This window comes from Oryctolagus cuniculus, chromosome 10 (genome assembly GCF_051225735.1).
Source record: "Oryctolagus cuniculus isolate XC-2025 breed Fujian yellow rabbit chromosome 10, ASM5122573v1, whole genome shotgun sequence".
Classification (NCBI taxonomy): Eukaryota; Metazoa; Chordata; class Mammalia; order Lagomorpha; family Leporidae; genus Oryctolagus; species Oryctolagus cuniculus.
Window position 1 is genome coordinate 28994036 of NC_142876.1, and position 15767 is coordinate 29009802.

General features: G+C 49.6%; 1 protein-coding gene across 6 annotated transcripts in view; it reads left to right on the forward strand.

Annotated features, from left to right (window-relative positions):
• The window catches only part of DYM (dymeclin), a 372541-nt gene that overhangs the window by 309405 nt on the left and 47369 nt on the right, over positions 1–15767 (forward strand). For all 6 annotated transcript variants that reach the window (XM_051851233.3, XM_089305764.1, XM_002713527.6 and 3 more), the window contains one exon: positions 5578–5691. In XM_051851233.3, the coding sequence (XP_051707193.1) occupies positions 5578–5691 (114 nt within the window). The remainder of the gene's footprint in view (positions 1–5577; positions 5692–15767) is intronic.

Genomic DNA, 15767 nt, shown 5'->3' on the forward strand with positions numbered 1-15767 from the left:
CCCCACTGGCACCTATGCCTCCCATCTGAAACACCCCAAGAGGATGGGATCTGGCTGAAGCGAGCAACAGGACAAAGCACAGTTACCACACCAAAGGAGACAGGACACGGGAGAAACGTCCTAGTTGCCTGTGGCGTAGTGGCCAGATGTGAACAGAGAGCAGACACCGTGAGCTCTAATAGCCGCGAGACATGGAGAAGACGAGAGCGCTTCCCCGCCTGGACAGTGTAAGAGTCGCACTAGAGCTGCCCGTCCTGACCGAGCTCAGGGCGTTCGGTGCGCTCATTGACAGCCCTGCTCGGGTGAGCCAGGGTGCACCAGGATGCTTGGTTTTGTTCTACAGTCTTTCTTACCTCAGTAAATGGCATCAGGATCTCCCCAGCTGCATACGGGGGAATAACAGAAGAAGGAAAGGGAGGGAGAGCTGGTCGGAATGGGGGCGGGATATTGCACACTTAAAGAGCATAGTCGTGGAGGGCCTTTCTTAGAAGGTGCGTTGGAGCCTAGGCTTAGAGGAGGTCAAGGGTGAGTCATGGTGACAGAATGTTCTGGGCAAAGAGAACGGGGTTGAGGGTGGGATAAGGTTCAAACAGACAAAGAACAGGAGTGAATGTGTTGGTGGTGGAGGGGTGTCAGTTCTAAGATATGCATATTATTCGAAATTCATTGAACTATACCAGTAAAATGGATGCGTTCATTTTGTTGTATGTAAATTGTACTTAAATAAATTTATTCCAAAAAATAAAAAGAGTTTCCTGGAGTAGACTTGTATACAGGATACAGAAAGCTAGAGAGAGTTCCCAATGTACCAAGGAGAAAAAGAGAGAAACCACAAATCGTAACTTATCTTGATCCCATCAACAAGCCGAGGTCACAGAGCATCCAAGGAGGGATGCTTGTCTCAAGCGGAGGTGAGACCCCAGGTTCGATTGCCTGTGACAGAGCACAAGGGGTCTAGGTGGTCACCACGCACAGCTTGCAGAAGGTATTCAGTATATGACTAGCAAGACATACTGAACACCCAGGAGACCCCAGCACCAGAGAAATTCACGCTCTCTCACCAGTTCCTTTCCACTGAGACCAGTGGCAGGCAGGAAGTCAGACAGAGCATCCCAGCACGATGTCAACAAGGGAAACACACAGCCCCGTGGTCCTGCTAGACCCTTCTCTCAACGGTCCAAACCATAAGTTGCTGGAGGAGGAGCAGGAAACCCGGTGGTGCTCAGGGCCTGGGCAGAGATCCAGAGTCGCTGGGGAAGGGCAGAAGAGACACCCTGTACCTGTGGGGAAGGGGCGGGAACCTCCTGCAGTCCAGCATCTTATCCGAGTTCTGCAGAGGTGCCTCCCACCACACTCCCACAGTCACCTGGCAAACGTTGGGCTTCCATGCAAAAAAGGGGAAGAAAACCTCATACTGCACGCTCAGGGTCACAGATCTATTGAGAATTGAGGTCCAGGAAAAGAACCCCTCCCTCCTGCCACCAGCCCGGCAAGTCCTGCATGACATGCAGCAGCAGGTTACTGCTGCGAAGGGATCAGACCCGCTCGGTGACCTGGACGCACAGGGCGAACCTTGAGGAGAAGGTGGAGCAGGGGCTCACAGGTCCCATCTAAGTGGAGGCATCCTTAGCGCATCACCACCCTGCAGGTAGCCTAGCGAGACAAAACCCAAATCCTGCTCGCTCTATTTAGCTCAGCCGCCAAGCCTGCCCTCTGAAGGGCCATGCCCAATTTCAGCATGAAGAGTTTGCCTCCCTCTCTGTGGTCCTGCAGAGCCTCTCTGCTCAGAATGTGTAACATCCAGCCAAACATACGGGAGAGAAGACAGCAAGAAAGAATCGGATCAGCAAGAGACAATAGAACAAGACTCAGCGATGGGTGAAATTTCACTCTTCCCTGTTCTTGACCGTGTGACGTGGCATAGTATTATTTGAAGACAGACTGTGATAAATTAAAAATGTACATTGTAAACTCTAAGGCAACCACTAAAAATAGAAACAGATACAACTAGTGAGAATAGGTGGAGATAAAATAGAATCATAAATTATACTCAGTCAAAAAGCAGGCAAGAAAAGCTTAACAAACAATAGAACAAAGAGAAAGCAACAAGCAACCATGCCAGTAATTACATGTCAGTGGTCCTAGTGCTTCAATTAAAGGACAGGTTTTCAACCTGGATAGAAAGGAAGACTTCACTGTCAATAAGAAATCCACTGCAAAGATACGGCCAGAGGTAGGCTGAAAGTTTAAAAAAAAAAAAAGTTTAACCATGTAAACATTTTATCAAAAGAAAAACAGGTGACTTAATAATAGCAGGCAAAGTGGACTTGAGAACAAGGAATGGTACCAAGGATGGAGGGGCAGATACCATGTGATGCTAAAGAGTGCAAGTGACCAGGAAGACCTAACTGTCCTAAATTGTATGTGCCTAACAGCAGAGCTTCAGAATCTAGGAAACACAAGCCAATGGAATTGCAAGTAGAAAGAGACAAATCCATAAGTACAACTGGGAAAGCCAACACTTCTTTATCAGTAATTGATGCAGAAAATAAACCAAAAATTACTAAGCTACAGAAGGCCTAACAATATTACCAGCCAATTTGATTTAGTTGACATCTATAGAACCTTCCACCCAACAACATAAGTTTACATGGAACGTTCACCAAAATTAACCATACTTGGGGCCATAAAGCTCAACAGATAAGCCATGTCGAAGGGCACGTGTTTGGCTCAATTGTTCAGATTCTCCTTGGGATGGCTACATTCATATCTGAGTGCCTGAGTTCAAGTCCCAGCTATACTCCCAATTCCACTTCCCTGCTAATGTGTGCCCTGGGGGCTGTTGGAGTCCTAGCTGCTCTGCTTCCAATCCAGACCCTGCTCGTGAGTCTGGAAAAGCAGCAGAAGATGGTCAAGTCCTTGGACCCTTGCCACTCACGGGGAAGACCCAGACGGAGTTCCAGGCTCCTGGCTTCTGCCTGGCCCAGCCCCAGCCATTTGGAGAGTGAACCAGTGGATGGAAGATCTTTTTTGATGTCTCTTCCTCTATCACCCTGCCCTTCAAATAAATAAAATAAATCTTTTTTTAAAATGCACGCCTTAACAGGAACAGATAATGGTGCAAGTAGTTGGATCCCTGCCACTCATGTGGGAGACAGATTCAGTTCCTAGCTCCTGGCCTCAGCTTGGCCCAGCCCTGGCTGTTATGAGCATTTGAGGAGTGAACCAGCATAGGAAGGTGTGTGTGTGTGTGTATGTATGTATCTCTGTCTCTCTGCATTTCAAATTTTTTTTAAAAAATCATAGATTATATACTTTGACCACAGTAAAATTAAAATAGAAATAAATCAGAAAAATAGCTGGAAAATTCCAAATAGTTGGAAATTAAACAGTACATCTGTGGGTCAAACAAGAGGTTACAAAGGAAATAGAACAAAACTAAATTGAGTAAAAATGAAAATGCAGTATATCTGAATTTGTGGAACACAGCAAAGCTCAGAGGGAAATGGATAGTGTTAAATGCTTCTGTTACAAAAGGGGCAGGCATTCAGCTCAGCAGTTAAGACACCGCTTGGGATGCCTGCAGTCCGTATCAGAGTGCCAGCTCCACTCTGACGCCAGCTTCCTGCGAACGCACACCTGGGAGGCAGCAAGTGATGGCTCAGTACTTGGATCCTTGTCACCCATGTGGGAGACCCACTTTAAGTTCTGGGCTCCTGGCTTCAGCCTGGTCCAGCCCCAGCTGTTGCAGGCATTTGGAGAATGAACCAATAGATGAAAGACACTCCTGTTTCTCTCTCTCTGTCTCTCTCACATTCTGTCTCTGGGTGTGTGTGTGTGTGTGTGTGTGTGTGTGTGTGTGGCTGTGTGGCTTTGCCTTTCACATAACACTTTTTAAATTTTTTTTAAAAAAAGGTTTTAAATCAGTGATCTAAAATTGCATATTAAGAAGCTAGAAGGGTAATTAAACTCAAAAATAGGAAGTAATAAGGAGTGAAAATTATTTAATATTTACACAGAAGTAAGACATTGGTTAAGGTTTTAATGGAACTATCACAATGTTTTTTTAAAGATTTATTTTTATTTATTTGAGAGGCAGACTTACAGAGAAAGAGAAACAGAGGAAGGTCTTCCATCAACTGGTTCACTCCCCAAATGGCCGCAATGGCTGAAACTGAGCCAATCCGAAGCCAGGAGCCAGGAGTTTCCTCCGAATGCAGGAGCCCAAGCACTTGGGCCATCTTCCACTGCCCTCTCAGGCTATAAGCAGTAAGCTGGATCAGAAGTGGAGCAGCCAGGACATGAACCAGTGCCCATATGGGATGCTGGCACTGCAGGCAGAGGCTTAACCTACTATGCCACAGCGCCAGCCCGCAATATGTTTTCTATTTGTGTTCTTCAAAGATGTATTCACTGTATTATAAAAATCAATTTGCGTAACTGTTGTATATAAACGGAACAAAAGTTTATCTGAGAATCCCAAAGGGGGCTTAACATTTGACTTGGGAAAGTTAGGACCCTTAGGCACATGTTGAAAACCCAGCCTGTCGTGAGCAACGTCACAACTTGTGAGAAGCTGGCGCCGGCACTCTGCTCTGGCCGCCGAAGCAGCTGCCTTGTCCTCTCTCGATGCCAGAGCATGAGGCCCAGGTTCGGTGATGGCCCTGGCTCCAGCTTCGTCCCTCTGCCTTCCAGAACAATGGCTTCCAGTGGCATTTACATAACCAAGTGAACTTTCCACTGGATTCGTGAAAAGTTGTTTGTACTCTTGAATAATTAGAAAACAGGAAAAGTTCCATGTTTAAAAAAAAAAATGAATGTTTGTATTTTTGCATCCCTAACTGTAAACATGTGTTATTCTCCTGAGTGAAAACGGATCAGGTTTTCTTGATTTATTAACATTGTGTGTGTGTGTGTTTAAAGGATTTGCTTGAAAACCGTGATATTCTTTCAGTTGTTAGTGACAAAGGTTTAGGGACTCTTACTTCCAGAACGCTACTGGGTTAGCATCTTGCTGCCCGGCTGAGGCTGTGCTGTGTCGGGAAACCAGAGAAGTCGCGGCTTGCTGCTGATTTTCCCTGTGCTCAGGGCTAAGGGTGATGTGGATCAATTAAATTCATCCGTAATCCCGCAAACGTCATTTTAGCATTAGTTAAAATTCCTTTCCTAGTAAGCCTTTCCCTGAGAGTGCACAGTAAGCCTCGAACTTGACGGGTCTCCCAGTTTGGGTTTCGCTTAGACACCCCCACCCCACCCCCACCCCCACCCCCACCATGGGTGCTTCTGTTCCATCCACATGAGGCAGAATGGGAAGATGAGGCAGCACAGGAGAGGGCAGAATTCAAGAGACTGCTTCATCCACAGACGAGCAAGCATCCATGCATATCCAGGGCTCGGCTGCGATCCCGCCTCCAAACCCTGAAGAGAGAGGACGGGTTCAGGAAGGCTAGCGAGTGAAAAGCCACCAGGGCACTCTAGAAGTGGAGCTGGGAGGGCTTGACCACCACGTGGGAAAGGCATCCAGCAAAAACCAAGTCCGCACGACTGCTTGTTTGAAAGGAAACACTCTCGTTGCAGGTCATCACCTTCTTCAGCTCCAGGTTGCTGCAAGCTGGGGCAGAGCTGTCCGTGGAGCGGGTCCTGGAAATCATCAAGCAAGGGGTGGTTGCGCTGCCCAAGGACAGACTAAAGGTAAGACGGCTAAAGTCGCACCTGACTGCTCTTACCCCTTGATGAGATGTTGGTGTCTGGGCAGGCCCTGTTCCGAGCCATTCTGCTCAGCGCTGTGGCTTCAACGAGATTTGGCTCTGAGCGCATGCAGACGCTGATCGTCAGGGTTGGAAGTTCATGGTGCTGGACAGGCGGAGACCTACCCAGTATGGCATCCGGGCGGCGGGCATAGTGGGGCACACGGCTCTCATGAGAGGGCTGGTTATAAGACCTGACTCGGCCCAGCCTCTCTGCCCACTCCCTGGCTCCACACGCACTCTGCCGTCGGAATCCTTCCGCCTCAAACGGCCAAACCAGCGGGCCTGTCTGATCGTCACTTTGCACCTCTGAAACTGTGCGTCAAAATAACCCCCTTCCTTCATGACTAGTTTGTCCTAGGTGTCTCGTCATAGTAGCGAAAAGGTGACTAATAGGCTTACCCGGTGCTCGTGCTAGGAAAGCTCTGTAAGTATTGCCAACATTGCCGTGTACTAATACTCAGCACTGTGATAAAGAAGGTTTCTGACAGTTTTTAAAAAATAGCAAAAGAAGGACTAAAATCTTCATGCCTGTGTGACCTCTGAGTAATTGCTATAATATGTACTATGAATAGTTCATATACCATTAATAGGCACTTTGATTTTTTAAGCCAATTAAACCAATTTTGTAAGTGGCATCAGGTTGCTGGGAAGGTGGCCACAGTGCTGGTAACTGGGACACTAGCTGACAATGCTCACTCAGTGCCACAAGGAGCTGCCCAGGGCTTACCTGTGTCAGCTCGTTCAGTCCTCACAGCAACATCTAAGGAGGGGGTATCTATCACCTGAACTTCTCAGATGTGGAAATGGATCCATAGAGACTAAGAAACTTTCTCAGAGCCACACACCTAGACATGATCCCCCTGGGGGAGCCCCACCCAGGAAGTCTGGCGCGGGAGCCCACGCACGTCACTGCCCTCCTTACTGTCTGCCTGGGCAGCAGCTGTGGCAAGCGAAGCAGTTCATGGGAAAAGAAGGGCAAGTTCTGTATCTTACACATGGTCCATGTGCGTGTGGTACCTGGTATGTTTGTGGGAGATGTATTTCTGAAGTCGTCTTGTGATTTAAAGCTCAGACTTTAAGAGTCCCTGGGGGATTATTTCAGGGCATGCGTGTATGTACAGCATTGTAGCTATTTTTGCTTCTCTTTAGTTTTTTCCTTCACCAGGTCTAATTCTTACAGTGCTCTCTCCGAAATTAGCAACACAGGATGGCGTGGTGATGTCTGACCTTCTTCACGGGGTTTCCCCTCCAACACGCATCCCAGACTTGCTGTTTGGAGGCAGTGTTGTCAGTGCCGTCCATAGAACCAGTGCTTAGTGAACACAGAAGACGTGTGGCTGTAGAACATAAACGCGTTGTCAGGACAATCCCAGCGTCTGTGAAGCAGCAGCACACGCGTCCTCATAATCGCTCCCAGAAGCCCCACTGGCCAGAGCAGCAGTGTGACGCACTCGGCCCTGAGCAGAGGAGGCTGGTGTCCAGTGGGGCAGTGGGAGTGCCCCTGACTGGGTAACAGCATGAAAACAGACAGCAGCTCACCAGCCTGCTGGCTTGCTTTTCTTTTCTTTTTATTTGAAAGGCAGACAGAGAGAGAGAGAGAGATCCTCTGCCGGTTCACTCCTCAAAGGCCCTCAGCAGTTGAAGCTGGGCCAGGCTGCAGCCAGGAGCCTAGAGCTCAGTCCAAGTCTCCCACGTGGGTGGCAGGGACCCACGCACTGTATCACATGCTGCCTCCAGGGTGTGCACAAGCAGGAAGCAGGATCAGAAGCTGTGTCTTCACTGCCGTACCAGACGCCCACAGGGACACTGCAGCTTCAACGTTATTCACGTCCCCAAATTGTAGATGTGAGGAATTCATTTTCTTTCTATTCCCACATAAAGTAAGACATCGATTTTTTACTTTTTGTGTTCATAATATTTTAAGTTTTGAGTCTAAGAAGGCTTTCTTTAAAAGTTGCCTGCAGCTCTCCAACCGTTGCAGCCAACTGGGGAGTGAACCAGTGGAAAGGCAGAGAGACAGAGGGAAAGAGGGAGAGACACAGCGAGACCTTCCATCTGCTGGTTCTCTTCCCAAATGGCCACAATAGCCAGGGCTGGACCAGGCCAAAGCCGGGAGCCTGGAACTCCTTCCAGACCTCCCATGTGGATGGCAGAGGCCCAAATACATGGACCATCTGCTGCCTTCCCAGGCTCATCAGTAGGGAGCTGGATTAGAAGCAGAGCAGCCGTGATGAAAACACTGCGATGTGGGATGCCAGTGTCACAGTGGCAGCTGACCCTGCTGAGACATGACAGCTGACCCCTGTTTCACATTTATTTGAACTGTACTGGGAAGATTAGAATGGCTGCCCCAGGGAAGAGTTGGATCTTGATGTCTAAGCTGAATCACTAAAGAAGTAAAAGTATCAGAAGACCATCAGCAAAGGGAACACAGGCCAGGCAGGGGAAAAGGAGGGTTTTTTGAAAGATCAAAAAACGGGCGTGGTGGAAGCAGTGAAGACCACAGTTAGCAGCATATTTAGATTAAAGTTGCAGAAATAGAGTGGCTCTTAGTGATGATAGGGTCTGGATTGGCCGTGAGTGAGCAAGACAGAGTCTGGGTGTGGATGAAAGTCAGTGATGGAGCCTGGGAATGAATGGGAGGCCTGCGATGATGGTGATCATCCCATGATGCTAAGCCACAGGTGGAGATAAAGACCAGGAGCCAGTGCCCCAGTAAACAGGAGAGGGGCACCAAAGTCCATGGGGACAGCTGGAAGGCAGAGAAGCGGTTGGCACCAGCCTTACATGAGCTGGCTTTTTACTCTACAATAGAATGGCCAGTAGAAGAGCAGTGAAAGCAAAGGGAACACTACCCCCCCCCCCGCCCCGACCCTGGAGAGGGAGCAGCCCCTGCCTCCAAGGGAATCGGGAGTCTGGAGAGGAGAGCACAGCTTCAGGTGAAGTTGGGGGCGGGGGGGAGATTGGGTGCAAGAATAGAGAATCCAGGAGTGCTTTGTGACCACAAAACAAGGGTTCAGAAAAGTCCTGTGGGCTGTGGGATGCAGGGTGGAAACAGAAAAAGCATGGCAGAGGATCGCTGGCTGCAGGATCTTACGTTGAGATAAGGACATGTGACGTGTTAGGGTTAGACCTGCCACAGGGCCCATCAACACTGAACAAATCTTGATGAAGCATCTGCTCTGTGACAGCTGTCGTTCTTGGCACTCGGGCTTTATCCCAGGCTCACAGTCCAGCAGGAGGAGGCAGAGGTGAACAGTAAGCATAATAAATAACGAAAGGGTTGGGTGTATTAGAACACGATAAGTGCTGTAGAAAATAGGGGCCGGCGTTGTGTCTCAGTAAGTTAAACCATGCCCGTGGTGCCGACACCCCCTATGGGCACCTGTTCATGTTCTTCTGATCCAGCTCCCTGCTAATGCACCTGGGAAAGTAGTGGAAGATGGCCCAAGTGTTTGAGCCCCTGCACCCATGTCAGAGACCCTGATGGAGATCCAGGCTCCTAGCTTTGGCCTGGCCCAGTCCCAGCTGTCGCAGCCATCTGAGGAGTAAACCAGCGGATGGAAGATCTCTCTCTCTCTCTCTCTCTCTCTCTCTCTCTCTCTCTGACTCTGACTTTTATATAAATCATTTTTAAAAATAAGGAAAAATACATAAGAGGTAAAGGTGGTTTGGGAATGTGACTGGTGGTGTGGTGAGGATCTAGAATTACCAAGAATGGTCAGGGCAACATGTAGCAGAGAGGAGGAGTGGAGTGTGCCGACACTGAAGTAATGACAGTCACTATAGAAGTCCGAAGGCAGGAAGGTGCCAGATGTAGTGAAGAGATAGCAAGAAGATCAGCGTGGCTTGTGCTAACTCTGCCCTTGCAGAGTTAGTGGGGTGCGGAGAGTGCAGATCATACAGTGGAGCCGGGGTGCCATCACGCTGGCTACTGTGTTGAGCAGCAGAGAGCCCAGTTAGAAGATTATTGCTTGTCTTGAACTGTACCATGGTGCTATGCATGGAAGTGCCAATTAATTAGTCCAAAAAGTGCAGGGGAAGGAAAGACCTTGGGCCCCAAGAGATGGCACCTGTCTGGGTTGATTGCAAAAGTTCCAGGGTGTGATGACTGGAACATAGGCACTGGCCGAGCAGTTAGAGAACTGGTCAAGTACTTGAAAAGTGGTTTTTTAGTAGTGGATTGAACTTGGTCTTTGTGGTCTCAAGGGCACCTTAAGACAGTCTGGTAGGCTTTTGGAGCATGGTGAGCCAAGTCTGTCATGGTTACCAGCCTGTCTCTGCTCTGCTAGGCGTGTGTGGCTCAGCAGCAGGCTGTGGGTCACCATGCGCCTCGTGTAGAAAAGCAGCCTCTGCCAGACTCCCCAGAGCGAGCTGTCTGGATGCCGCACCTTAAGGTAATCTGGAAAACTTCGAGAGTCACCAGGCATACAGGAAATGACCAGAGGACTCAGACTGCTATTACTCTCCTTCAGAAAGAAAGATTTGAGAGAAGAGGTTCGTGTTGAAGCACTGGAAGAATTGTTTCTGGAGGCAGAGGAGGTCTTGTTACATGTGGTCTCAACAGGTAGGACCAGGAGCAGTGGCTAGAAGGAGCTGCAAACCAGGACACACATTTCAGTCCCAAATGAGCAGCAGCTTTCTAACAGACGGAACTGTTTAGGCATGGAATGGGCGCGTTTGAGAAAGGGATTCATTCATTCTCAGAGATGCTAGAATAATAGGCAGATGGCCACTTGGCTGGCTTGCAAGTAGGTTCCATCTTGAATGCAGCTCTTGGCAGTTGGTCCTAGCTGGCTAGACCATGAATGGGCACGGATTCTAATGCCAAGTTCAGGGTGAGCTCAGTAAGTGAGTCTCAGAGTGGGTGCTCTGAGATCCGTCCCCAGTGCCGGCCATTGGCCACAAGAGCAGCAAGCAAGGAGCCACATGTGCAATTGTGTGGACACACATTCCAGTTGTGAGGACTCAGACACTGGTGGGGAAGTCCACGGAAGTCCACAGTGGCATTCCTGAGAGTGTAATTTTGTCAGTGCATGCACTAAAATTATCGTTCTTCACAGAGCAGGGAACTGCCTAAGTCTTTGATGACAGTTTTCCCTCACAGTGCAAGAAACAATGAGGAAAACCAAGAATGGGCCAGTTTCTTATGAGAAAGGAAACAAGGAGTTGGCCTTTCCACTTTTCATAGCATGAGGAGGTAGTCAGATCTGTTTGCTAGAAGAAACACAAATTGCTAAAAGTTGCATACACTACTAACAAAAAATACAGTTCAGGAGAGATGGAAAACTTAAAAAAAAAAAAATTAGAGCCAGCACTGTCATATAGGCTAAGCCTCCACCTGTGGTGCCGGCATCTAACTTGGGCACCCATTCGTGTGCCAGCTACTCCTCTTCCGATCCAGCTCTCTATGGCCTGGGAAAGCAGCAGAAGACGGCCCAAGTGCTTGGGCCCCTGCACTCACGTGGGAGACCTGGAAGAAGCTTCTGGCTCCCGACTTTGGATCAGCCCAGCTCTGACCATTATGGCCATTCAGGGAGCAAACCAATTGATGGAAGACCTTTCTCTCTGTCTTTCCCTCTCTCTGTGACTCTACCTCTCAAATAAATAAATAACATATTTAAAAAAAAATACTGACAGCCCAATCACTGCACGTCCTGGGCAGAGGTAGAAGAGACACAGCTGCCCTGGGAGCAGTGCTGTCAGTGCCTGCGTCACCAGCACCCCCTCCCCAGTCTCCTGCATCTCCCTGAGGAAGCCAGGGCCACCCCTCTCAGTGCTAGGGTAGAGTCTGCCAAGGCGAGGCGCTTGCGTGAGACCTGGAAGGCAGAAGAGGAGATGCCGTCATCCTCCAGAGGCAGCCTCGGGGCTGTGGAGGCTGAGCCCGGGATTTGCTGCCCCTCCCATGGAGCTCTTGAGAACTCTGGTGCTAGAAGCTGCCTCACTCCCTGCTCTTTGCCTGCTTCCTGCTTTCCAGTGCTGCATACGCTTCCGTTTCCCATACAGAGCCCTTTAGACAGAGTGACGTCTGTGCTCCGCTCACACCTGTCAGCAAAAGGAAGCTCCTGATTTCAGACGGGCAGGGTTTCCTAGAAGGACTTCAGAATCGCCGAGAGCACTAAGCCCGAGCGATGTCGCCGCTGGCAGTCAGGGCGTCGGAAGTGGCAGCAGTGTCACCAGCGGTGGCCAGGCTGCCCGCTGCACCCACGTGAGGTCTGCAGGGAGACGCTGCAGGCCGTGCAGCGTGTGACTTCTGATGCCCACAGGCCCGCCCGCCACTGCCACGGTGACCTCTGTGTCTGCTCTGTCCTCCAGAATGCATGGATGTTCCTCTCCTTACCACAGTCCAGCGCCAGCCCTTCTGGGGACACTCCAGGAAACACAGTTCCCAGGCTTACAGCCCGTGCCATGCAGGGGAAGTCACGGAAGGGGGAGGGTGGTGTTTAAGTTGCAGACACACGTTGTGGCACAGGATCTCAAGAAAGTCACACAGCAAAAGGAGAAAGGATAGTATCACTCTCCAACAGGCATGGATTTTTTTTAAAGGATCTGCGCAAAAAAATGGAAGAAATGATGTATATGGAAGTTGCTGTCCTTTCAGTGTGTCCCCCAAAGGTCCCTGTCTTAGAAGCCTGGTCCCCAGGATGGTGATCTTGGGAGGAGGTAAAACCTTTAAGAGAGGAGGCCTGGTGGGAGGTGGTTATGTGATGGGTTGCCACCCTCAGAAGGGATTATTGCTGGTCTCCAGAAGTGAGTTAGTTCCCCAAGAGTGGGTGGTCGTTAAAAAAAAAAAAAGACCAGCTGGCCCTGCCCACTGCCTGGCTTCCTGTCTTGCCCTCTCTTCCACACCCACTTCCGCAATGTAATTCCATCTGCCACGAGGCCCTCACCAGAGCAGAACAGAAGCTGGCGCCATGTGCTTGGAGCTCCAGAACTGTGAGCTAATAAGCTCCTCCTCTTCACAAATTAGCCAGCCTCAGGTAATTATTTTTATAGCAGCAAAAAATGGGCTAAGAGGCCAAAGGTAGGGGAGTGGATTGCACTTGCACAAACACCAGAAGACTCAAATTAAAAAGGGGTTTTGATCCCCAGGAGGAAAGCAAGGAAAACCAGTTGTGGGCCTTCAGCGCGGGAACAGTGGGGAAGGGTGTGCAGCTGGTTGAGTTGCGTGTTCCCTGTTTTCCGTTGGATGAGGATGATCTAAACTGCGGGAGAGGGTATCCTTTAAACAGCGTCGAAGCCCGCGGTAAAGCAAATGGTGAGTGAGCTGCCAGCCTTTTTACTCTTGAGGCTGTTTCTCCAGATGCTGGCAGACTCTGCCTGCAAGTCAAATGTGAGACCAGAGCCTGCACGATGGCAGTGCCGTGGGCTGGTGCCACTCTGACCCAGGGTTCCTAGACCAGGCAATCCAGAGAGAGCCGCTGAGTAGCTGCCCAGGTGCAGAGCTGGGCCTGCACCAAGGCCGGCCTCCTCCCGTCCATGCTGTGCCCCGTGCTGTGCTGTGCTGGGCAGACTGTGCTCGGGTGTCCGCGCGGCCTGGGCGTCACATTTCGCAGCACAGTGGGAAAGCCACATGTGCACAGAGGCAGGTGACGGTGCAGTCAGGAGCCTGCAGTCACGCAGGCGAGGGGTGGGGAACGTGAGACCCAGAGAAAATGTAAAACTGCGTCCAGCTGCTTTATGGACTGTACTGTAACCCAGCGGTAAGCCTCTTGTGTGCCAGAGTGCAGTGGGTAGAAGTTGAACCAAGGCAGGTATCAGTTCTACCCAAGGAAGTACCTCGTGAGATCGTGAGTGCACGGGCAGTGGATGGTGAGAGGACTCAAGTCAGCCCCCTGTGGGAGAGCCAGGCTGAGAGCACCCCTGTGTTAGAAAGTTGCAACACGTGAACCCAAAGATGTGAATTCCTACAGCTCTAGACTTCCTTATAACTCCGCGATGCATGTTTACAGGCCCGTGCTCTGTTCACATCCCTTTCCTACGCAGAAGTGTTCCGCGTTAGGTCCTGTTGCTCCCAGAGGGAGTCTGGAGCCCTCCCAGTCCACCCAGCCTGCCCTCCCAGGCCTGTCTCTCCTCACTTCCTTCCCACCACTGCTCCCCCCAGCCAGAGCTCCGCGCCGTCCACTGCTTCCTCTCCTGCGTGTTTGGGTTGGCCTATGTGAATCTTCTCTTGATAAACCCTTCCTCCACCTTGGCTTTCTAAGTATTCACTAAAGGCCTGCATAAACATAACAACCTTTTACTGTTCACTCTGTGTGCCTCCCTCCTGGAAACACCCTGATAGCTTGGGCCTCATCCTGGGGCCTCCTGTCTGCCTTGGGTTTAGCTGCTTGAATGTCCGCCCCGCCCACTCAGTGCTGTCTGCTTGAGATCAGGGGTCGTGTCTTGCTCGTATGCATCCTCTTGGTGCCTGGCTCAGTGTTTTGTACATGGCAGCTGCCCGCTAATCGTGACGAGTAGATAAATGGAAAGCTCACTCTATAGACTCTAAAGAGAAATTGGGGACTTATTAGAATTCAGGAGTTTGGGAGTAAAGTTTTCTGTCTCCAGACCTGCCTTTCTAGTTTTTATTCTACCATTTTATTTTACTCTCCTTGGGATTTTAACTGCTGTAACTCAGACTCCCTATGTGTGCCCGGCGCTGCCCTAGGTGCTGCGGAACCACAGCCACCAACACAGATGAAGAGCCCTGCCCCGATGGAGCTTATTGTTTTGTGCACGAGATAGGCAATAGGATAAATATGTAAAATAAATGCAGTTGTAGATGGCAGCAAATAATAATAATTTAAAAAGAAGGTCAGAGGGAAGGTGTCAGTGCTGTTTGCTTTTCTTTTAAAAAAATAATTTTAGATTTATAGAAAAGTTGAAAACTAGAAGAGTTCCTATAAACCCCTCTCCAGTGTTGGCACCCTGTGGGGCTGTAGTGCAGTTATTAAAACCACAGTGTGATTGACACAACTGCAGAGTTTGTTCCTCCCAGTGCCCCTCTGCCCGCTGCGGAATCCTACCAGGGTCCCGTGTCACTCTCTCTCCTGCTCCGGGACTGTTACCCAGTCTGGTCTCTCACGAGACATTTTTGATGAGTGCTGGCTACTTACTCAGCAGACTTCCTCTTGGTTTGGGTTTTTCTGATGTTTTCTCATGATTATATTGAAGTTCTGAAGTTCTGCGTATTTGACAAAAATACCAGAGTGGCACTATCAGGAGGCCACCTGGTGTCGGCGTGGCTTCTTACTCGTGCTGTTACCCTTGACCATTTGGTGGGTGCCTTGTCGGTTTCTCCCGTAAAGAATCCCTTGGTCACTGGTAAACACCTTGGGGCAATCCTTGGAAGCTTCTCTGGTGTCCTCTTTCCCACTTATTTTGTCATCTGTCCATAGGCCTTACCTCCACAAGGAGTGACTTAGTACTGTGGTATTTAGTGATGATTTTGCTTTTTACTCTCCTAGGCTATAATTCGGTACTGGCATTGATTCATTTTGTGTTCATGTTGTTCTGTTGGCCAGTGGGGCTCCTCCAGTGATTCCTGCACCCCACTCTAGTTTGGAGTACTTCCTCCCTTCCTGGCTGCAAACTGATCTTGTATTTTCACTGCTCCAGGCCCCAGCCCTGGAATCAGCCACTTCCCCAGTGAGCCTTGGATCCTTTTTATTTTCATTTTTTTTTAATAATGGTATTTAGGAGCCAAGAGCTGGGCACTAGGCCACCACCTTCTTAGAGCTTTATATTCCCTCCTTTCCCCATCTGCTTCCCATCCCGGGAACAGCCAAAACTGCTGCTTCACTCTGCGACCATACCCAGTACTTCCCCTCCTGTCTCCGCCTTCTGATAAACCACAGCCCCTTTCTTTTGGATTTTCTCTCACCAGTTGTGTCTTTTTTTTTTTTTAAGATTTATTTATTTATTTGAAAGTCAGAGTTGCACAAAGAGAGAAGGAGAGGCAGAGAGAGAGGTCTTCCATTCGACGGTTCACTCCCCAGATGGCCGCAATGGCCAGAGCTTCACCAATCCAAAGCC